Raw genomic sequence first — 25,351 nt, forward strand, 5'->3', positions numbered from 1 at the left:
TGAACCTGTTCAAAGCGGAGACTGTTCCTCTTTGCCCTGGCGCCAAGAGAGCAGGGCCGACGAAAAAAAGAAAAAAAAAAAAGAAACAGAGGTTTCTGTGGCCATGTTTCTACAGAGGCTTGACTGCCTTTGGATACAATGGCAGGGCTTCTCAGGCTGCAACTGCCCCAGGCATAAGCAGAAACAAGCTTGTTTGAGGGCTTGTCTGGAGCTTGTGCCTTCCCCAGGGGAGGGGTGAAGCCCAACTCAGGTGGAATCCCTCCCTCAAGGAATTCAGACACCAAGGCTCGGTAATTTGAAGCCATTAAAATCAGCCTACAACCTCTCCTCTGTTTCCACCATGCCCCCAGCAGGGAGAGTCTGCCAAAGTTAAAGGTACCGCATCATCTTATGCTGGTGGGACCTGCAGGCAGACAAGCACCATATACTGGGCAGGATAAGAAAACCACGAGCCCAGAGACGTCACAGGAAAGTCTTTCAACCTGCAGATCTCACCCTTAGGGAAAACCGACGCAGGTAACTCTTTCCTCCTGATAGGAGGCCAGTTTGGTCTGGGAAAATCCAGCTGGGGTCTATAATACCTAAGTAGACCCTCCAAAGGGGTGGGGGGAAAAAGGCACCATACAAGCAGGGCAATAAACAAGAACTGAAAAATTATCCTCTGTTAAACAAAACCTAAGCTAGAGGTCCAGATAAAGCTGAACTGAATGTCAAAGAACAGATAGACAACAAATTCATCCAGCAAGAAAACCCTAAGTAAAAGAAGTGAAAGCAATCTCCAGAATAAACTAAGTAAGGTAATTAAATGCCTAGACGCCAGCAAAAAATAACAAATCACACTAGGAAAATTGAAGATATGGCCCAGTCAAAGGAACAAACCAACAATTTAAATGACATACAGGAGCTGAAACAATTAATTCAGAATGTACAAACAGACATGGAAAACCTCATCAAAAACCAAATCAATGAACTGAGGGAGGATATAAAGAAGGCAAGGAATGAACAAAAAGAAGAAATCAAAAGTCTGAAAACACAAATCACAGAACATATGGGAATGAAAGGCACAGTAGAAGAGATGAAAAAAACAATGGAAACCTACAATGGTAGATTTTGAGAGGCAGAACATAGGATTAGTGAACTGGAGGACGGAACATCTGAAATTCAACAAGAAAAAGAAAATAAAGGGAAAAAAATGGAAAAATATGAGCAGGGACTCAGGGAACTGAATGACAATATGAAGCGCACCAATATACGTGTTGTGGGTGTCCCAGAAGGAGAAGAGAAGGGAAAAGGAGGAGAAAAACTAATGGAGGAAATTATCACTGAAAATTTCCCAACTCTTATGAAGGACTTAAAATTACAGATCCAAGAAGTGCAGCGCACCCCAAAGAGAATAGATCCAAATAGACATACTCCAAGACATTTACTAACGAGAATGTCAGAGGTCAAAGAGAAAGAGAGGATCTTGAAAGCAGCAAGAGAAAAGCAATCCATCACATATGAGGGAAGTCCAATAAGACTATGTGAAGATTTCTCAGCAGAAACCAGGGAGGAAAGAAGACAATGGGATGATATATTTAAATTATTAAAAGAGAAAAACTGTCAACCAAGAATTCTATATCCAGCAAAATTGTCCTTCAAAAATGAGGGAGAAATTAAAACATTTTCAGACAAAAAATCATGGAGAGAATTTGTGACCAAGAGACCAGCTCTGCAAGAAATAATAAAAGGGAGCACTAGAGACAGATACAAAAAGACAGAAGAGAGAGGTGTGGAGAAGAGTGTAGAAAGGAAGACTATGAGTAAAGGTAAAAAGAAGGAAAATTAGATATGACATGTAAAATCCAAAAGGCAAAATAGTAGAAGAAAGTACTACCTGTGCAGTAATAACACTAAGTGTTAAAGGATTAAACTCTCCAATCAAAAGACAAAGACTGGCAGAATGGATTAAAAAACAGAACCCATCTATATGCTGTCTCTACTCAAAGGACATGAGGACAAGGACACAAATGGACATCTGCACACCAATGTTTATAGCAGCCTTATTTACAATTACCAAGAGATGGAAACAGCCAAGATGTCCATCAACAGACGGGTGGCTAAACAAACTGTGGTATATACATACGATGGAATATTATGCAGCTGTAAGACAGAATACAGTTATGAAGTATGTAACAACATGGATGGACCTTAAGGACATCATGATGATTGAGATTAGCCATAAACAAAAGGCCAAATACTGTATGGTCTCACTGATATGAACTGACATTAGTGAATTAACTTGAAATATTTCGTTGGTAACAGAGACCATCAGGAGACTGAAATAGGGTAAGATATTGCATAATTGGAGCTGAAGGAAACAGATTGTACACCAGGACCGAATGTAAAAACTCAGAAATGGACAGCACAATACTATCTAACTGTAATACAATTATGTTAAAACACTGAATGAAGCTGAATGTGAAAATGATAGAGGGAGGAGAGCTGGGGGCATAAATGAAATCACAAAGGAAGAGAGACAATAAAGACTGAGATGGTATAATCTAGGAAAGCCTAGAGTGTATAATGATAGTGACTAAACATAAAAATTTAAAAAATGTTTTTACATGAGGAAGAACAAAGGAATGTTATTACTGCAGGGTGCTGAAAAAAATGGTAATTAATATTTAAAATTTCAGCTTGTGTGTGAGACTAAAGCAAAAAATGTTTATTTGGTACAAAATTTGTGTTTTGACTGATGTATTTCCTAGTATAACTTGTGTGGATAGCTTGACTGAACGCTGTGAGTGCTTGGAATCTTGGGTGGGACATGAGATTTTGTTGGTTTGTCTGGAGTGATGCCCCAGTGAATCCCAGAGTGATTTGATCAGTGAGTGGAACAGTATTTGCAAAGTCCCCTTCGGGGAGTGATGAGGACGGGGAAAAATTCAACCTCCCCAAGTTGAATTCATGATGTTCTCGCAGGCAGTGTAGACACCCAAGACGGTAGGCTGAGCACCCCCGTCTTCGGGTTTGTTCATATGAAACTTAACCCCACAAAGGATAGGTCAAGCCTACTTAAAATTAGACCTAAGAGTCACCCCTGGGAGAGCCTCTTTTGTTGCTCAGATGTGGCCTCTCTCTCCAGCCAACACAACAAGCAAACTCACCACTCTCCCCCTGTCTGCGTGGGTGGGACATGACTCCCAGGGATGTGGACCTTCCTGGCAACGTGGGACAGAAATCCTAGAATAAGCTGAGACTCAGCATCAAGGGATTGAGAAAAACCCTAGAATGAGCTGAGACTCAGCATCAAGGGATTGAGAAAACCTTCTCGACCAAAGGGAGAAAGAGTGAAATGAGACAAAGTGTCAATGACTGAGAGATTCCAAACAGAGTTGAGAGGTTATCCTGGAGGTTATTCTTACGCATTAAGTAGATATCACCTTGTTATTCAAGACATAATGGAGTGGCTGGAAGGAACTGCCTGAAAATGCAGAGCTGTGTTCCAGTAGCCATGTTTCTTGAAGATGATTGTATAATGATACAGGTTTCACAATGTGACTGTGTGATTGTGAAAACCTTGTGTCTTATGCTCCTTTTATCTACCTTGTCAACAGATGAGTAGAACATACGGAATAAAAATAAATAATAGGGGGAACAAATGTTAAAATAAATTTAGTTTGAAATGCTAGTGACAATGAAAGTGAAGGGTAAGGGGTATGGTATGTATAATTTTTTTTCTGTTTTCGTTTTATTTCTTTTTCTGTTGTCTTTTTATTTCTGTTTCTGAATTGATGCAAGTGTTCTAAGAAATGATGAATATGCAACTATGTGATAATACTGTGAATTACTGATTATATATGTAGAACGGAATGATCAAATCTTATGTTTATTTTCATTTGTTGTTAATTTTTTTTAATTAATAAATAATTAAATTAAAAAAAAATAAAAACCTAGGTTTTACCACTTAGACCAGTAAGACAAGACTTCTCCTGTGTTTTACTTGGAAGGTGACGCTTTAAATTTTTAGACTGAAAGAGGAAACAGAACTATGGCTCAAATATTTAACAAAGACCCTCCCCCAAAAAAGCCATTAATTAAGACAATCAATTCTGCTGAAGCCACTCTTATATCTTCTTTCTCTCTCTTACTCCTCTAAGTGTTCTATCCTCGTCATTTCTCCTGTAGTTGTCAGGAAAGAGGAAAAAAAGAAAGATGAAAAAAGGACTAACAACTGCTGAGTTCCTATACTGTATCAGGCTCTCCCAAGTTTTCTACATATATATCCCTCACAACAACCCAACTAGAAGGAGATATCAATAGCTCTAGTATTACTGAGGGAGAGACCAAGGCTTGAAAAGGCAAAGTAACCTGCTGATCATAAAGTTAGTAAGTGAACAACCAAGATTCAAATCCAGGCTGGTTTGGCACCAAAACCAGGTTACCACGGAAGGAAAAAGCCTCCTCTCCACTTTATACCTGGAAGCTGCTCCTCCCAGGTACTGGGAGACTATCTGGTTCTAACAGTCTTATCTAGGGGGTGGAGACAGTCAAGAGGATCTGGAAGTTGTAGGTGCTATTTATTCCAAGCTTAGTCACTGAGCTTCCTACTTCCCCAAGTTTGTCTCTTCAAAAATCTTACAAAGAAAGGTGCCTTGTGCATGCAAAGCTATTTGAGCAAAAGGGGGTAAAAATCAATAAATCTAAAATTTGCAGGTAGTCTCGAGTTCCTGGAAAGTCAATGGCAACTGACAGCAGTTACCTGGCATTCTAAGGTTCGCTAAGCATGAAATGTTATGTGACATGAATGTCACTGATGCTCACACCAGCACTAAACTCTTTTGTATTCATCATCAGCTTTATAAAATGTAGCGAATGTACCTTTAACTATTAACATAATGAGAGTGGGCTGTCTATTTTAGTCTAATTGTGAAGATGAGACCACTTTCGACGGATGCATAGGCAACCCAAGTTTTGAGCATTTTTATATTAAGATTTTTTTCAAGCACTATTAAAAGATATATTTAAATATTAACTACTATGGAGACATCTCCAGGGAGAAAAATATAAGCAAAGCAGCTTTAATAGGACCAGTATTCAGGGATTCAGTCTCTGCAGAACTGCTGTTACTTCTTTAAAATATTATAGAGCTATTTCTCAAAAGAGGTATTTGGACACCAAATCTTGGTCTCTTAAAGTTCTAGTCCTTACCTTCTGGCCTCAAAAACTTCACCACAATACATGGATCCAGTGAAAATAAAAGCATATACTGTAAATCATCAAATATTTTCCTTCCCTACACATTTTATGTGTAGCTTAGAAAGCTGTTTACTTAGAGTTTTTCTCTCTTATCATGGCTGACTTAAAAACCTACTTAATAGTTACAAATAAAAACTAGTTACTTAACGTGAGTAGGTTCTACCAACTCTTTTGAGACAGGATATGCATCTGAAATTCCAACCAAGAAAACTCTCAGGCAAGATACTGAGGAAACATTATTTCAAAAGGAACTGACTATTGCAGGAAATCAAATTAGGAGGGATTACAGTGAATGCTGAATACTTTCCTTCTTAGGCCAGAAAAAATTTAAGGATATCTACTTTTACCACTTCTATTCAGCATTCTATTTGAGGTTATAGCCAGGGCAATTAGACGAGAAAAAAAAAAAAAAAAGTAAAAGGCAACAGATTAGAAAAGAAGTAAAACCATCTCTATTCATAGATAACATGATCTTCTATATGGAAAACTGTAAGTAATTCACTAAAAAATTAATAAATGAATTCAGCTAAGTTGCAGAATACAAGAACAATATACAAGAATCAACTGTATTTCTGTGCACAAGCATAAAATTCTGAAAATGAGGTTAAGAAAATAATTCTATCTACCATAGTATCAAAAACAATGAAATAAAAATCTTGTATGCTGAAACATTTTTTTGAAAGAAATTAAGGAAATATACCCCATGTTCATGGACTGAAAAGCCTAACATTGTTAACATAAAGGCAATACTCCCCAAACTGGTCTATGGATTCAGTGCACTTCTTATCAAAATCCTAGGTGGTAGCATAAAGGCATAATCAGAAGCTTATAATACAGAATGTAGGGGACTTAGAAATACATAGAAGCTGGAGATGGGTGAACTGTTAGCTAATGAGGTTGAACTCCAATGTAAGGGAATAGATAAAAGTGAAGTTGGTTCTAAAGTGGGTCTATAAGCAATATTACCATATTGAAGATGAACAAGATTGAAAGGGGTTGTATAGACCTACGTGTTCCACTGATTAACACTAGAAATATGAATTAGTCCTCATGAGAATTACTTCAAAGATATGACTCATGTACAAAGAGTGTTTATGTCCAGGGTACAGGGGGAAAACTGCTATTGCATACTATGGGCTATGCTCAAAAGATAAACATCAGCACTACCACAGCAACTGCAGAGGTAAATAATGTGGGGAGGAACAAGAGTTAAGAGGAAGTTTAGATTTTCTATTTAACGAGGGTGTGTTTATTGGTTTTCTTTGTCTTGGGAACAATGAAATTACTTAAAATTGACAATGCTGATGGACTGTGGACTTTGGGCCCTCTACATGATGCCCAATGAATGCAGGTGGCTGAAGGATGCACTGATGGAGAAGTAGAATGGCAACCAAATGATGGTGTGTACTTCTGAATGAAGGTTGTGCTGTTATAAAAAGGAACAAAGTCATGAGGCATGCAGTGATGTGAATGAACGTGTGAGACATTTGGTGAGACAAAACAAGCCAAGAACAAGAATGGTATGGTCATTTCATTTAGAAAATGTTTATAAGAAAACAGGGGCCTAGATTGTAAGCTTTTAGGACAGACACATTAAGTCCAGACTGGTGATTATTATTTCTGGATTTTGAGAGGTTGTTTTATATATATAACCTGATACTTAGAGATAAAAACAAAGTTGGGGGTTAAAGTAATTCAGAACATAGGGGTAAGGAAGACAGTGTCTATATTTTAGAACCACACCTACTCTTTGAGACCAATGGAAGAAAGGTTTATTTGATCTGGAACTGAAATTTTCTGTAGTGCATAATTTAATTCAACCTATCTGTATAGCTCATTTGAACAGCTGAAACACAGGGAGCACAGAATACAAAAGAGATCCTTTCATCCTGTATAGATTATTGTAATGCCTGGATACATCCTAGAGTATAGTAAGCAGATAATCAAAAAGTATTGCCAAAGTTCCCTGAGGGATGGGAGAAAGAATATGGAACTATTAAACCTTACTATCAGGGAATCCCATGATACTGTGTCAAACTTTAAGGACACCAAAATCAATAGGTCATGCCCTCAGTCAGGAGGCTTACTCTCGTGAAGCTTATGCAAGTTGTGAAGAAGTTTAGACTACCTACAGGGCATGCCTAAGAGTTACTTCTGGAGGACCTCTTCTGTTGCTCAGATATGGCCTCAGTTTCTCTAAGCCCAACTCTGCAAGTGAAATCATTGCCCTCCCCACTACATGAGACATGACATCAAGGGGTGAAATTATCCCTGGCAACGTGGGAGAGGACTCCAGGCATGAATCCAGACCTGGCACAGTGAGATCATCAATTCCATCCTGACCAAAAGGGGGAAAGGAAGTGTAATTAATAAAGTATCAGTGGCAGAGAGAGTTCAAAGTGTCGAGAGGCTACTCTGGAGGTGGCTCTTACACAAGCTTCAGTTAGACATTACCACCTATCATAACTTGCCAAGCCCCAATCAGAACCATTCCAGCCAATCCTAAAGAACTCCTAGGACAATATATAAGATTCCACAAGGGTTCCATGCATGAGAGTAACTTTCCAGAAACCTACAACCTCCAGATGGGTGCCTGGACCAGATAAGTGCAAAAATCTAGAGGGCTCAGTCTCTCCAGAACATCAGATAGGTCCATCTCCCTAACTCATATTATTGACAGACATTTCCAACATGAAAAAGTCAGAATGGCCATAGCCAAATATCCCTAAAAAGAGGGATAGAAAGATCAAAGGTGATAGCAGAATTGTACAGAGAAGATCGGATCTAACAAATGAATATGATTGCTGAATCATTAAATTGATATCTCTTTCAGTTTCCAGTATCTTAGCGCAGCTAGAAGTAAAAACCAAAATTGTGGAATTGTAACCCATGTCAAACTCTGAAATATGTTCTACAACTTATTGTGGTGAGGTGCTTTGAAATTTATAGCTGTTTTGTATATATGTTATTTTTCACAAAAAAAAGAAGGAAAAAAAAGTCGATTGTGATGATAAAAAAAATATTTAAGCCCTCTAGCCTCCTATATTCTAGAACAGCTAAAAGAAAAAAAATCTGAGAGGATCTTACGGTAGCCCATGACAAACTCTGGGATCTGTCCTGTAACTACATGTTGAAAGTGCTTTGAAAACTATTGCTTTTTTATTTCTTTATATTATAGAATAAGAGAAGTTAAAAAAATATATATTGGCAAACTCCCTTGACAGATGGGAGAAAGAATATGGAACTTTTAAACCTAACCATCAGGGAATCCCCGATACTGTGTCAAACTTAAGGGACACCTAAACCAATAAGCCATGCCCTCAGTCATTAAATCATTAAATCATTAAATTGATATCTCTTTTGGTTTCTAGCATCTTAGAGCAGCTAGAAGTAAAAACCTAAAATTGTAGAAACGGAACACATCAAACTCTAAAATATGTTCTACAACTAATTGTGGTGCTGTGCTTTGAAATTTATAGCTTTTTTGTATATATGTTATTTTTCACAAAAAAAAAAAGAAGGAAAAAACATCAATTGCAATGATAAAAAAATATTTAAGCCCTTTAGCCTCCTATATTCTGGAGCAGCTAGAAGGAAAAAAAAAATCTGAGAGGATCTTATGGCAGTTCATGACAAACTCTGGGATCTGTTCTGTAATACATGTTGAACAGTGCTTTGAAAACTATTGCTTTTTTATTCCTTTGCTTTGTATATATTTTATACGATACAATAAAAAAAGGTAAAAAATCCTAGATGGTCTTTTTGTAGAAATTGATATACTAATACTAAAATCCATACAGAAATTCAAGGACCTCAAAACAGCCAAACAATGTTGACAAAAAAGAACAAATATGAAAGATTCACACTACCCATTTTCAAAACCTATCACAAAGGTATAGTAATCAAGACAGTGTCGTTGGCAGAAGGATGTAGACCAATGGAATAGAGTAAGAGTCCAAAAATACCCTTACGCATGGCTTTTTGACAGTGATGCCAAGACAATTAAATGGAGAAAGAATAATCTTTTCACACATGGTGCTAGGACAACTGGAGAGCCACATGTGAAAGAAAGTAGTTGGGCTTCTGCTTCACACCAGATGCAACAATGAACTCAAAACGTAACATAGAGCTAAAACGCTAAAACTCTTAGGAAAAAACAGGGAAATATTTTCAGGTTCCTGTACCAGGAAACAGATTCTTAGATTTTACAGAAAGCACAAGCAGCAAAAGAAAAAACAGTTAAATTGGATGATATTAAAAATAAGACTTTTGTGCTACAAAGAACAACATCAGGAAAATGAAAAGACAACCCAGAGAACGGGAAAAAATGTTTCCAAATCATATATCTGATAAGGGAGTTGTATCCAAAATACAGAACTACAGCAACTCAACAATGAAAAAACAAACAGCTCAGGTAAAAGATGAGCAATGAATTTAAGTAGTCATTTCTCCAAAGAGGATATCCATATTAACCATTCAGGAAATGCAGATCAAACCACAATGATATATCACTTTATTCTATAATCAAAATGACAGACAACTGTTGGTGACTATGTGGAGCAACTAGAATCCTTACACATTGCTGGTGGGATGTAAAATCATGCAGCTACTTTTAATAAAATAAGAGTTCTCACATGACCCAGCATATCTCATTCCTAGGTATATGTATGCATTGGATATAATATATTGAAGAGAAATAAAAGCATACGTCCACACAAAAAGCTGTACACAGATGTTCACGGTAGCATTATTCGTAATAGCCAAAAAGGAAACAACCCAAATGTTCACCTGCTGATGAATGGATAAACAACGTGGCATATCCATACAATAGAATATTATTCAGCCATAAAAAGAATGAAGTTCTGATACACGCTAGAACATGGATAAGCCTTGAAAATTTTATTACGCTAAGTGAAAGAAGCCAGATACAAAAGGGCACATATAAGTCCACTTATGAAATGCTCATGTTAGACAAATGCATAGAGACAATTAACTAATGATTGCTTAGGGATGGTAGGTTTGTGGGAAAGGGGGTGGAAAGTGACTGCTAATGGGTATGGGGTTTCACCTTGGGGTGATAAAAAGTATTCTAAAGTTAGATCGTAGGGATAGTTTCATAGCTCTGTTAATATACTAAAAACCATTGTATTCTACACATTAAGTGGGTGAATTCTATGTATGTGAATTATATCTCAATAAAGCTGTTTTTTTTAAAAACAGAGGAAGTATAGTTCTTTCATGGGTATTCCAAACACCTCAGAATGTGAACTACCTGAAGAACCAAAACACATTACAAAGCAGAAAAATCACAACTGCCTCCACATGCACACTTCTACCTTGTCCTGAATTTCTACTATGTGTTTTACATTCTTTATCTAATTTAATCCTCATAGCACCCAGGGAAATTGGTATTTTTTACCTCCATTTTACATATGAAGAACTGATATTCAGAAAAGAATTCCTTTTCAGTGCTCCTCTAATACTTAATATACCTCTTCATCATTACATTTATCAAACCACATTGTAATTATAATGATCTGCTCATGTGTTTGTCTTATCCTTTATCAGTCTCTTTGAGGGCAGGGACTGTATTTTTCTTATTTATCTTTGCATCTCAAGAGTTTAAAACAATGATGTGCATAGAGTATACAAACTATAAATATCTGCTAAATAAATGAATAAAAAGATTAAATAATTTTCCCAAGATCATAAAGTTAAGTGAGGGGTCGGGATTCAAAGCCATCTTTTATAATTCCAATGCTTAAACTCCTTGCACTATACCATAACATCTTTCAATAAATGAGAAAGTTTGAGACAAATGACCTTATACACAGATTCTTGCACACCCTTTATGATACTATTTTTGTGCATAACAAGGCACTTAATAGAAAAAGTCTACCTTTATAGTAAGTGCCTTGTAATAAGTGATTACTCAATGACTTAAAAACTATAGTATCTCTAACTTCTTTTAATGGAAACTTCTAAGACTGTTTACGGATATCTTCAGATATCACATCAAACAGCCATATTGAAAAGAGGATATTCAATGTGAGAAAGGCTATTCTATCCTATCCATTTGATGTGAAGTGGAATAGACATGTACACTCTAAATTCTAAATAGGGTTCATGTTCTTTGACCCAAACTAAAAATAGTCTCCCCTTTGTAATCATGAATAGGTGAGAAATCAGACTTGATTAACTCAAGGGTGCTGTTAACTATGTTTCCCCCCTCAACCTTATTTAGAAAGTTCTGACCTCTTCCTGGGAAAAGGACCCGGAGGCCATCTTGACTGTTCTCAGTTGCTCTGCTGCAGAAGTATTATCATCTTTTCCACCAACATTGGCATCAGGGAATTCTGTTTTGTCAGTTATGACAGAGCAGGTTCCAGGGAACCAAGCACTGAAATTCATGAAAGAAGAATTTCTACCCAGTCACCTGCAATGCAGAGACTAGAGAGGGGTCTAATCTCTGTAAAAACTGCTTTTAAAAAACTTGAAATACAAAAAAGAATAAGGAAGTTAAGCCTTTCTAAGGTGCTCAGGATAATACAGTATAGACAAATGTTACCAAAATCCTTGCTTAGGTTAATTCTCAGAATACTTTTTACAGCAACATATTTTTGTAACATCCCAAAAAGATTCCTGGTAATTAAATTGTTTTGTTAGAGACAACAAGAAAAACGCACACTGAGAATCTTAATCAGAAGTACGAACTAGTATCAATCAGCTTTATGGCTATTGCCAGATTTGTGAAGGAAAGATAATACAAATAGAGGTTTGCTTATTTTATCATGTAGCTATCCTGACTGTGCATTTCTGATCATGCCTAGAAATTTCAGCTAAAAGTTATGCCATAATATAAAAATGTGACTTTTTTCCAAGATGATTCATCTCTGTTACTTAGTGGTAAAATAAATAATGGAAAATACACCAAACTTTAATGACAAACTCGTGTTCAAATCCCAATTCTACCATTATTAACCATGTAAATTTGAGAAAATTACTTGAACTTGCTAAGCAGTTTCCCCATCTGTAATAGCAATAATACATATAAAAATACTCAAGAAATAGTATTTCTCAATACAATAACAAGTTACTGTTAATTTTAGAAAGACTGCTGAACTGATTGGGTTTTTTTTGTATGCTATATGGAGGGGGTCACATTTCATTTTTTTTTCATGTGCATATCCCCTTATTGCAGCTCCATTTGTTGAATTTTTGTTTGTTTGGGTTTTTGTTTGCTCGTTTGTTTTGTTTGGGGAGTGCATGGACCAGGAATTGAACCCAGGTCTTCCACATGGCAGGCAAGAATTCTACCACTAAACTACACTTGCAACCCATGAACTGATTTTAACTATAAGAATCTCCTTGAGATGTGTCCCAAAAGCTACAATCCTCTGACACCTAAATCTCTTTAGTAAAGATCAATATTGTATCAGAGAGTACTACTGATAGAAAGAAAACACCAAGATATATTATAGAGGAGAATATTCACCTCTTTATCTGCTACTGTTATTCTTATTTCATCTGCTGTCTCTCTGCTACCTGGGGAGACTTCTCTTTCAAGGTCAGGAGTTTCAGAAGAACTTAGCTGTGTCTCTGCAATTAAAAAAAAAAAAATCTATGTGATTTCTGTTCTCAGAGTGCATATCCCAATAATTTTCATTTTGTGTTTTCATAGTCAAATAAAACAAACCAGACCTATTTTTCCTAAAGTTTAGGGTACGATAATACTACTGTAGTGACAATATAAATCTACTTTTTTTTGTTCTTAAGGTATTACTGAGACATAATTTAAATACAAATGAATTCGCTTACTTTTAGTATACAGTTTGATGAGTTTTGACAAATGTATCATCACGTAACCACCATCACAATCAAGATATAAAACATTTCTAGCACCCCCAAAAGATCTTTTGGTATCCTTTGCAGTTGGTCATCTCCTACTACCAATTTACTTTGTGCCTGTATAGTTTTGCCCTTTCTGGACTGTCATATAAATGGAATCATTAGCATGTGTAGTCTTTTGTATCTGGTTTCTTTTATTTAGCATAATGCCTTTTAGATATATTCATGTTGTAACATGTAGAGGTAGTTCATTCTTTTTTATTGCTGAGTAGTATTCCATTATGTAAATACGTCACAGTGTGTTTATCCATTCACCTGTTAATCCATTTGGCTTGTTTCACTGTAGTTATAGCTTTAGAGGGTATATGAAAATAAAAACCCGGCAACATTAGTGCTGAGGGATGATTACAGAAGACTTAAATTGGAAGCAGAAACAGAAAATATATTCTAGACAAAGATATGCCTTTCTTTAGTATATTCTTTAGGCAGCATCTGCTCATTCAACATTAATTAACATTTACTCAACAGTTCCAGGCACCATAAAAGCTACTGGCAATATAAAGATGTAAGATAAAGACCCTTATATTCTAGTTCAAGTGTTGGCAAACTATAGCTCCTGTGCCAAATCTGGCCAATGACCTAACTTTATAAATAAGTTTTATTGGCATGCCATTACATTTAATTGACACACCATCACGTCATTCATTTATGAATGATCTTTGGCTGCCTCTGTGCTACAACAGCAGACTTGAGTAGTTGCAACAGCAACCATATGGCCCACAAAGCCCAACATATATATTATCTGATCCTTTACAGAAAAAGTTTGCCAATCTTTGGTCTAGATTATAGACAAAGCCACTCATCACTTAGCAAAAAAAATTGTTAACAATATTTCAAAGAAGAAAAATAAATCTTGAAAAGAAATTTATTACAGAATACAAATCCAGTAAGTTCTCTGTTAATCTGACATTGTATCCACTGTACCTCTAACTGGCACTTTTGTGTTTCACAAATACAATGAATAACCAATGTTGGGTAAATAAAATACCTGCAAGATTCTGAGGTATCTTCTGAATCATTAAAGATGGGTTAAATATGTCTAGTGTTAACTGTATTTTTTTGGGGGCATGGGCAGGCTCCAGGAATCGAACCAGGGTCTCTGGCATGGCAGGCAAGAATTCTGATACTGAACCACTGTTGCACCACCCTAAATGTATTTTAATACATCACAATTTTTTTTTAATTGGACACACACACACAGATTTCACTACTTTGCTGGAAAAAGGCTTACAATGCATAAACTTCAAAATTTTGTCAAGTTTCCCTGATATTATATAAAAAAGACACATCCAGTCCATTCACTGCTTAGACTTCTGCAATAATAAAAAGTCTTCAATTTAGTTTTTTGTGAATAACTAAAATATCCAACTATAAATACAACTCAAGAGGGCATTAACTACTCAGTAAAAATTATAGTAGTATGTACAATGTAGGCATAAGACTATCATCTTAGTCTCTCAACAAAACAAGTAACATTAAAAAGATGTTACAACTTTGAGTAATACACCCCGGAACTGTCAGAAATGTGAAATAAAAGAAAATAGATAACATGGACTACTATATTCAATCTCAATTTTACTCATTTAGAACAAAATTTCCGACAATTTAGATGCATAACTCCTAAATCATATATATATATGATTTAAAAAGAGACTCAGGACATTGCTCTTATGGAGAAATAGTTATATTTTCTTAGCAAAAGGAATATTAATGCTGTGGAAACCTTTCGTAATCTCATTTAGAAGGGGTTATGTCAACCAACAGTTGGACTTAAATACCAAGTAATGACAAGTCACGATCATAAAAGCTACCTAACCTCAGTCATGAAGGGCTTGCTTTTTCCTCTCTCATTAACTAAGACTTTAAGACCATTTGCAGGCTCCTCCTGAGAGATCCCATGGTGACTCACATGCTACCATCCTAGAGAGACAGACTGAATGACTTCCCAGTAAGATGGTGTAAGTCAGTAGTCCCAGACAGAGATGGGGGTAAAGCTTTCTTTTCTCAAATATAGCATAGCATTCCTCAGCACCAGGAATCAGAGCTCCCACCAAAGTCAGAGCACATAGTGGTGGGGTCTCTTACTAGGCGGTAATCCAAATACATTTCAAATGAATTAAGAAACCATTTTTGATAAAAACCAAAATAGTTAAATTTAAAATACAAATAAAGACCTTTATGATATGCTGCTAAACATTAAAAAATATATATTTACAGGATTTTCCTAGACTACAAGTAAACTAAGTTTGAATCTCTGTGGACAAATATTTGAAATAAACTATAAGTCACCCTAACCCTAAAATATGACTCCTGAGTTTCCCTAAGATAGGACCATAATGACTTGCAATAAAATTTGTACAACACTTGCCATCCAAAGAGTTTAAAAATGAATAGGATTCCCTCCATCTCACATGAGTGAGGTAACATAAATATAACATACTTCACTTTTAAGAAAATCCAAATAAGAAAATACAAGCTAAAACAAATTTTTTAAACAGTAGTAGTGTTCGTATCACAAAATAACTCTTCATATTATTCAATGATATACAACTTGAGTTCCCTTAGAAAGTATGCATTTAAAATCATTTTTACATATCTAATTCATCCACATGCAACTGTGTATGAACATCTCTTGTACATAAAGCAAGGTGTGTGTGTGTGTGTGTATATATATATATATATATATATCAGTGCATTTCTACATTAAGTGATTCTGAAATAAAAAATAAGTGAGTGGCAGAGCTGTGCACAAAATGCAATTTCTAGACTCTTTACATTGCTCAGTGAATGTCAACATAAAACCAATGAGCAAAAGGCTCTGAAAAAATATGCTTTAAGGACAAGCAAACTGGGGGAAAGATGGATTTTGAGAACCCATAAACCAAAACATACACTCATCTTGGCTCTGAAAGTACAGTGAAATGCTGTTCCTCATACTTTGCTGCACCTCTGATGAGACAGGTAAGCAAACAAGCAGACAAGAGAGACATTTATTTCAAAATTAAAATATCCTTACGAATAAGGCTGGGAATCAGAGCTAATTAAAAAACTTATGTATGTGTATATATGTATGCATGTGTGTGTGTGTGTGTGTGTGTGTGTGTGTATCAATCACAAATAAGCCTCCTGAAAGAGGGTTGGAAAAGACAGAAAAATTAATAAGCATGAAAAGGTATACAGCTAGGTATCAGAAATTCAATAAAACCACTGTGGGATGCTTACCAGGACAAACTGTGATTTCTTCTGCAGAACTCTCAGACATAAGGACTGAGCTTCTCTTACAAGTCAAAGCAGCAATGCTGAAAAAGAACCAAGCCCCAAGTGAATTCCCAGTCAAATACATCTGAACACAGGGCCAAAAGTTATGGTGAGTCATTCACAAAGCCACAGATAATTTGATACCTTCTCACCAATACCACAAAAGCACAATAGGGAAGCAAGACATGAGCAGTGAAACCTCTAGGCCAGAAATAGGGAAAATAAACAGGCTTACAACTTTGGTCCCAGTAAAATCACTAAATGAAAGAATCCCCTTTTTGAGTCTTCACAAAGGAAGACTGAAGGGTAAGGACATCTGTGAATATCACAGAAAACAAAACCTTCAATCTAATAAAAGAATGTCAAAGGTTAAAGTTTTTAGAGCCTCCATTTGATGTGCAAACTCTTAAGAGAGGACATGGAGGGTCTGCTGACAGCACACTAACTCTTCCCTTACCCTGCAGTTAAATTTTCTCTTTATCGCATAATGTGGCTTTACAAGCAACAAAAATAAGATACAATTTTAAGCTGCCCTATAGTAAAGACCTGCTCACACAAGTTGAACAAATTTCTGAGCGAAACTTAATTATGAACCAACCTCATGGTTTTTCCTTGCCAGTTCATGAGCTGCAATCTCTTCCTGACACAGGAACGCATGACTGAGAGATATGGCCCCCTTATGCTCCATAGATCTTGAAGGTTAGTTTGGTTAAGTATGCAAGAGAACACTTAAAATCACAAATCCTCACATCAACCCAAGAACCACAGAGAAGAGAGAACCACCACCACTGATACAAGATTAATAACGAAATCCTGAAGAGAAACCACAAGTAATTTCTCTCTCGAAATAAAATATCTCAAAGCATTTGTTATAAACCTAAGCCAGACACAGTTTATTCTGCATATAACATTAGGGCTCTATTCAAAGGGTCCATCACAAAACAATTTGCTGACATTTATAAAATGGGCTAATCAATTTCAAGTCAAACCACACTGCCTGCAATTCCAACTATCTCCTGGTGACAAAGCGGATAATCATTTATTAAAACCTACTTCTGCTCTGCACAGAGCTCACCACAATAAAGCACAGAGGCCTGCCGGAAACAGAAAGCCTACTCCAGTTAAAAGCACTTCCAAAACTTCTCAAATAGCAGGAAAATCAAACCAAGGCCATACTCTTCAGCCCAGGAAGAAATACTTAACACTAGCAACTTACCAAAAGCCTAAGAACAATACCTAAATTACAGCAAATGGCAACTGGGTCTCAACTTTCATATGAAAGATGATAGTCACTAAACACAAAATTAAGCTCTTGAGAAATCCCCAAAGGTTAACTACTGGATGAAGGGAAAAATGACTCAAAGTCCAGATTCAATTAATAGTGAAATTTGTACCCAATCAACCACTACTCATTATTAAAGTGAAAAGACTTAAGATGGTCAATCAATCAACAGGAATAACTGAGGATGTAATACAAATACAACTATTTAAGGGAAAGATGAGATATGATCAGTTTAAAAGTGGCACAAGACAGGGAGTGAAGGTGATATGCAATCTATGTGGCATCTTAAGAGTTGACTTAAAAGATATGTAAGATTTGGATATGCAGGTAAAATAAGATAAGCAGAGGAACAAAAGAAAGAGGGGATAGAAGGAAAACAAGCCATAGAAAGACTATAAAGAAATCAAATCCATCAAGAGCCTTCAAACTGGCATGAGAAGCTAGTGTAGTTAATTAAGCAAGAGAATAGCAGGATATAACCACTTTTTGGGAATAGTATAAATGGGATTTATGTCAAGATGGCTGGACTGAATAAGAAAACCTCTAAGATCTCTTCTGGACTTAATGTTCTAGACTTCTATGATTTATTATCATTATTATTTTCCATATACACATATGTATGAACAAGGAAATAATAATGATTTTTCATAGTCTGAACTTAAGAGCTAAAAGTTCCCTGATAAGCTATACTTGTACAGTCTCATGTGGTTCATCTCCCTTATGCTGGTACCATCAAGGAATTCAGATCCAAAGCAACATACACTCCTACCTTTGTGACGCAGGTACAGAGTTTCCTTCTTCAGAAGTTTCTTCAACAAATAGCCCTTGAGAAGACTGAAAAGAAATACGTTACACCTTAAATATGCAGGCAAGATGAGTTAAGTTTCTCTTCCTTTAAAACAAATTATTCAAGATGATCACTCAGAAATTAGCAGTAAGTATAAAACATTTTACATAGTTGGTATGTTTCAACAGAAAGAGCATACATAGCCTATAGTCACAGAATTTAAATCTCAGCTGATCACCTATTAGCTGTAGACTTGGATAAGTTGTCTCTGAATATTTCCTCATCTTAAAATGGTATTAACAATTGTTTCAAAGTGTGAGAATTAACAAGATAATGTATGCAAGGTAAATAAATATTAATTTAGAAGTCCATGAATTACAATTTCAGAAAAGCAATTATAAAACTTTTGTTGTGAAAGGGAGAAATATAGAGAAAAGTCAAGTTGATGATGGAAACAATGAAATGGAAAAAATACTGCAATCCAGAAAAGAAGTGTCTTTGAGCACAACCAAGTCATAACACAGAACACCCCAAAGAGGATGTTAGAAAGATTCATTTTGCTAAAAGTCTGTCAATATGGTTTTGATGTCTGGTTACAGAGTATATCTTTTAAAAAGAGTAATGAGGATGGTGCAATGGTGGCTCAGTGGCAATAATTTTCACCTGCCAAGCTGGAGACCCAGGTTCAATTCCTGGAGTCTGCCTCTGCCAAAAAAAAAAAAAAGAGCAACAAATAGGGACTAGATAAAGAAAACAGTAGGGTAGGTATAAATGTCAACTCATTAAATGTATACGCAAAAAGAGTGTAGAAAAACCAGGTACTGCTGTTTTAGGGAGACTTAGGACGAAGTGCCTGGACTGTGAGGCTTCCTCCAGCAGCTATAAAGCTAGCAGCTGAAGTTTTTGGTGTCTTGCAACAAAATATAAATAACCTAAACAAGTTAGGTATCTCTCTACTACTCAGGTAAATGATAAAATATACTAAAAGACAGGAATAGCTGAGTTGAGACTTCAGTCAAAGGAAAGGGAAGATAAAGTTGTACAACGATTGGGAATGTAGTCATTATGAAAAATGAGGGTTGAACAAAACTGTCAAAAGGACTAAAATACGACAGCAATAAATACTTCACCTGACTATTAGTTTGAACTCAGCAGTGACAAAGCACTGCTTCATTCCTGAAATCTAAAAAAAAATAAATAAATAAAAAAGTAAAACAGTGCTGACACCTAGTGTCCCTCCGATAGAATTTTGCTTTCCTGGAATGATTATCCAACTAAAAGCCTTGAGGCAATCAAGGCACTGAAAGGTTATAAGACACTTCAACTTCTATCTTAGGCTAAAGCACATTCCTACCTTCCTGGTATAATTGTTTAAAAATATATATTGTGCACTTCTCATGTGCCAGGACTATGCTAATCACGTCACATCATTATCTCCTTAACCCTCACAAGAATCTTATGAGGTAGAACCTCATGTGATTTTAGAAATGAGGAAAACAAAACTTCAAGAAGTTAAATAATTTGCCCCAAATCTCACAGTTGGTCAACGTGGAGCTGGAACTTACTGACTCCAAAATCCATGCTCGAACTAACTACTACTATTACATTGTTTTATTCAAATTTTCTTCTTCCAACCATTTTCAACACAGAATTCAAAAAATGCCTTCATTTCAAGATATCACTTTTAACTTCGAAGCTTTATTTCAATAATAAGTAAACTGAACACAGGGCTCTTCCTGTATTCTCTGAGGATATAAAAATAAGACAGTAAAACTAGCAAGCTATACCACAGGAATAGCTAATCAAGGTGAACATGGAAACAAGACAGAAATATAACTTAAACTGAGGAAGCTGTGGCCTAATCAATACATTGCACTCAGTCTGAAGAAAAACAATAGTATGTTAATGGAAAGGGAGCAGTTTGCATTAAATCTAAAAGAGAAAACCCAAAGCCCCAGAATCAAGTGATGTCTTCAACACCATGCCCTGGGAAGTGACAATAAATAAACAGATCATCTGATCACCATGGAAATGTCCTCTGTTGTAGAGCAGGGGTAACTTATCAGGCCTTTCTATATACTACTGAATCATCCTTTAAAATTCCCATTTTCTGATTACTATTTCCACCTCCCAGTTACCTTCATCCTAGGAAGTGTGTAAAGTAGATGGTGGACCTAAGTAATCTGGTTCCAGAAAATAATAAATTAATCTGGAATTTGGTATATGTATTGGCTTGAAGTTCAGAGAGTCAAAGTCAATCCTCATATCTCCCCACAATTTCATCATTTCTGGGAAACAATTCCAGTATCTTACTACCGACTACATACAATTCCAGTATCTTACTACACATTAACATACTACCGACTTTATTTCCTGTCTTATCTGTGATACCAAAAATCAGTTCTCATCTGATTCTAAAGCTTTCATAACATCCTACAGACTAAGTCATTTGCCCTAAGCAGATGTTTTCTGAGTTGCTGTTCATAGAATTCTCCTGCTATTTCCATCAAACAAGGAATTCCATGTTCAATAAAAAATGTTGAACCCACTAACACATAAATTCTTTCTACACACAGTTTCTGAAAGAAAAATATCAAGATGAAAAGTGAAATTACAATTGTAAGGTTTTCATTATTTGCCTATAAAGTTAGTATTTCATTTGTCTTGTCTTTTAAAAGATAACATTCTATGTTCGCAAGACTGAACTGAACCAGATATTCTCATACATTCCTGGAGGAAGGGAATACACATTTGAGCGATCTTTCTGAAAAGGATATGGCAATAAATAGTAAGTCTTCTTTATGTTCATAACTCGTTAACCCAGCATTTCCCTCCTGGTAACCTATCTTTTAAGGCAAAAATCTTAAATAACAAGAGAAAAGTTTTGTGTAGAAAGATGTTTATTATAACCAAAATATCCAGCAATAGGAAAATGTTTTAAAATTATGGAAAATTCCTAAGTTGGAATATTATATAGTCTTTAAAAATGAAATCTATAAGTAACTTTAATAACGTGAGAAAATATTTGTTAAAAAGACAAATAATAATAATAATAATAATAATATGGCATGAACAATATTAAAAATAGATACAGGAAAAAAGATGAAGGAATCTATAACTAGATGGTGTAACTGTGGATGCTTTTAATTTTATTCCTTAACTTGGTCAGCATTTATATTTTTTTTTTTTTTTACATGGGCAGGCACTGGGAATCGAACCCGGGTCCTCTGGCATGGCAGGCGAGCATTCTTGCCTGCTAAGCCACCATGGCCCACCATTTTTTAATATTTTTAAGTGAGGTCCATAATTAATATCAATGCCAATCAATGGTAGAATATTACTAGGTTGTCTACCCATTCACTGAGGACTGATTTACTGAGGACTGACCCTTACCTCTCTCAATGGGTCACAGCCATTTAGTACAAATTGATACATAGTCCCTTCATAGCACAGCTGACTGGGCTAGTAATGGCTGCTAACTCCAAATGAGCCATAATTCCTTTCCTGGAAATCTGGAATTGGAATTGGAATTGGGAGAGAATAAATCTCTCCATGGATAAACTATAACATTTAAATTTAAGATCTGTAGGATCCAGTGGATTCCACCTACTCTGTGTAACAGAGCAAAGAAGGAAGCCAGTCTGCAGATAGAAAAATAAAGCAGATACAATACAGAGAAGAGATAAAGAAATTACAGATGGTTTTCTAGACCCAGTAGCTTCTTCAGGATTGGTTATGGTTCCATTCTATAATTTATGAAACACCCTATTTCCTTATACGGTCCTCTTTTTTAATTAAACTAACTTGACTTGGTTTTCTATAGCCATATAGTATCAACTAATAAAACAGTAGACTGTTCTTGAAGTTAGAGCCAGAGAACTTCAACCTAAAAAGGCGAGTTACTAGGTTCTGACCACTTCTGGGCTATTTCAAAGGCAGTGCTTTCAAACCTCAAAACTTGGTACAAGTCTACTCTCTAGAACTCTGACCCCTGGGATCTTTCAAGGTTACAACTTCAATTAAAATTAGTAAGTGCTGACTCTTCTGTAGTTGATTCATTCTTTCAATAGGAAGCATCACCTAACTTTCCTTTGGAAAAGAGGGCAGTTACTAAAAGAACTATTGAAAAAAGTGCCTTTATAGTAATTTTACAAGAATGTGAATTAAGAGGGGTAATAAGGAAGAATGAACTCCAAAGGCACCCCCAATGAACTACTTTCTAGTCCCTTAAGGACAATTACCATTTACTGAATGCCTATAATATGCTAAGCCTTATACTAGACATTTTACATAAATCTGTTCTAATCATTAAAGCTTCTGAAAGACAGGAATTGTTATTCTTATTTTACAAATGTGAAAACTGAGATTCAGAAAGGTTAAATTGCTTTTTCAAAGATACACAGTCACTAAACCATGAAAGTAAAAAAACTCCAAATCCATGTTCTTGCCACCACGCTACGATGCTGCTCATAGCTATCATTTCCTGAATCCTTAACATACTACAAAAGAGACAGGATGAATAGGATAACAGTAAAACAAACCAAAAACTCAAGAGTCCAATAACAGAAATAGCAACAAAAACTTATATGGTCATAAAATAGAATTCTAGGCAGCTCTTTAAAATAACAGCTTATAAATAGTTTGTAATTATGATTGTCTTTATAATACTCTGAAAAAAAATAGTAATAAGCTTTCATACATAATACAATCCTAGCAAAGTCAGAAAAGAAACTGGAAAAGCAAATTAAATGCCCTCAAACAGGGAAATGGTTTAAGTAAATTATAAAAAAAAAAACAACCCACAAACAGAATCAGAAATACACTCTGATGTGAAAGGAAAATAAACTGGAAAAGTATTTATACTACATATCACAGAAAAAGGACTAATTTCCATAATATTGAAAAGTTGCCTACAAATCATTAAGAAAAAGAAAAATGACCATAAGAGCTAAAGAAACAAGAAAGGAAATACAAATGCATCTTAGGTATGTGGGAAAAAAGTCCGACTTCATACATAACAAGAAAAATGCAAATTAAGACTATATAGAGATAATGTTTTAATCTCTCAGATTGGCAAAGATTAAGAAATCAATGATAATATTGTGTTGGTATGGGCATGGAAAAACTGGTACTCTCAAACACATGTTAGAGGTGTAAACTGATAGTCTCAATGGAGACCAATCTGGCAACAGCTAACAAAATTATAAATGCATACATCCTTGAATCCAGAAATTCCATTTACAGAAAATTATCCTACAACTATCTTCTACATGTATGAGATATTCTGGTACAAGGTTAACTGCTGCAGAACTGTAAAATATTGAAAATAACCTAAATGTCCACTAAAGGCACTAGATTAAAAAAAAATTATGACTCATCCATATAATAGTATATATTATACATTTGAAAAAATGAGGAAATTCTTTATGTACTGTCACAAAATGATTTCACAAAGATATTAAACGAGAAAAGTATGATAAAGAGTATTGTATATAGGATGCTATCATATGTGTAAACGAAGGTAGAAGAAAGAATATATACATACATTTGTATGTACTATATAAAATAACTGGGAAAGATTCACTAGAAACGAGTAACACAAGTTGCCTGCAGAGAAGGCAACTGATTGGCCGGGAGACAGGGCTGGGGCTAGGAGACAGACATTTTATTTATACCTTTTTGAATTTTAAGCTATGTGAACATTATTACCTTGTCAAAAAATTTTGAATTCTATAAAAATTTTAAAAATACAAAAACAAATTATGGCACACCCATATGATAGACTAATATTTTCAAGCATATTTAATAAATAGGAAAATATCAAGATAAATTATTAAGTGGGGAAAAAGAAGCAATGTTTACAAAGGAGAGTATTTTTGTTTGTAATTAAAAAGAAAAATAAAGTCTTATAGGCAAAGAAAAGACTCGAAATTCTGTTCGCCTAATGGTGCTGGAATTATGTTTTTTTCCCTTTATATTCTTCTATACTTTACTAATTTTCTATAGTTAGCATTTATTACTTAAACAATCAGGATAAAAAGACCTACAAAAGAAGAGATAGCTAAAATAATCCTTGCTTAATCTGTGAATAAATCATCCTTAATTACAGCATCACTGACCCTTACCTGACCATGACTGGTTGTTGGTTCTTCCTCCAACAAAAGTTTCTCTTTCAAGCTTTTAATTGGACTTTCTTGAAAATCCTTGGATTTTGAGAGCCAGACAGATGCCCTAGACTCCTGCCTCTCCTCTTTGTCTTCATCTCCCATATCTTCTGAGTTGCCTTCATTTTTTTCACTAGCCTGATCTCCTTGGCCATATTTATTCTGGATCAGAGAAGGAGGCCTAGGTAAAACTGGTTCCCCAAACTCTTTTTTCTTAAGAAGCTGCCTCTGAGCCATTTTCAGGCTCTTTTGATAAACCTCCAACTGGCAAAGGATGACCCTGGTATAATGGTTAGGGTCTACTCCAGCAGGGCAAAATGGAATACCCCAGAAGTAGTGCACAGTACCCCCAATGTCCTGGAGACCTTTGGCATTTGCTGAGGCAGGGAGACAGTGCCTAGATTTGGCCCCCCTACCCTGGGCACCTTTGAAAAAAGCACAACCCCTCCCAGTACTTTCCTGTGGCTTCCCACACACAGTGTGGGAAGCCAAGTGGCCAGTACATCTGTCAAAAGATTGAACGTTCTCATTCTCAAACACTGGCTGGCTTGATTGGTCCCAGCTTCCTGAGCTGCCAGAGACCGGCTCCTCTTCAGTGTTTTCAGTGTGGTCCCAAGGCTCCTCTCTTTCCTCAGCCTCGTTTCCCTGACTGATATGTGAGCCTTTAAACAGTGATGGTGGTGCCAGCTGCCATATGCCTGTAAGTATTTG

The 25,351-nt window shown here is 35.8% G+C and overlaps 1 protein-coding gene across 1 annotated transcript in view; it reads right to left on the reverse strand.

Moving 5' to 3' along the window:
• The window catches only part of UIMC1 (ubiquitin interaction motif containing 1), a 235,272-nt gene that overhangs the window by 61,541 nt on the left and 148,380 nt on the right, over positions 1 to 25,351 (reverse strand). The window contains exons 7-10 of the mRNA XM_077137728.1: positions 24,602 to 25,338; positions 18,459 to 18,523; positions 16,372 to 16,448; positions 12,737 to 12,840 (exon numbers count right to left, since the gene is read on the reverse strand). Of these exons, the coding sequence (XP_076993843.1) occupies positions 12,737 to 12,840; positions 16,372 to 16,448; positions 18,459 to 18,523; positions 24,602 to 25,338 (983 nt within the window). The remainder of the gene's footprint in view (positions 1 to 12,736; positions 12,841 to 16,371; positions 16,449 to 18,458; positions 18,524 to 24,601; positions 25,339 to 25,351) is intronic.

This window comes from Tamandua tetradactyla, chromosome 20 (assembly GCF_023851605.1).
Source record: "Tamandua tetradactyla isolate mTamTet1 chromosome 20, mTamTet1.pri, whole genome shotgun sequence".
NCBI classification, from domain to species: Eukaryota; Metazoa; Chordata; class Mammalia; order Pilosa; family Myrmecophagidae; genus Tamandua; species Tamandua tetradactyla.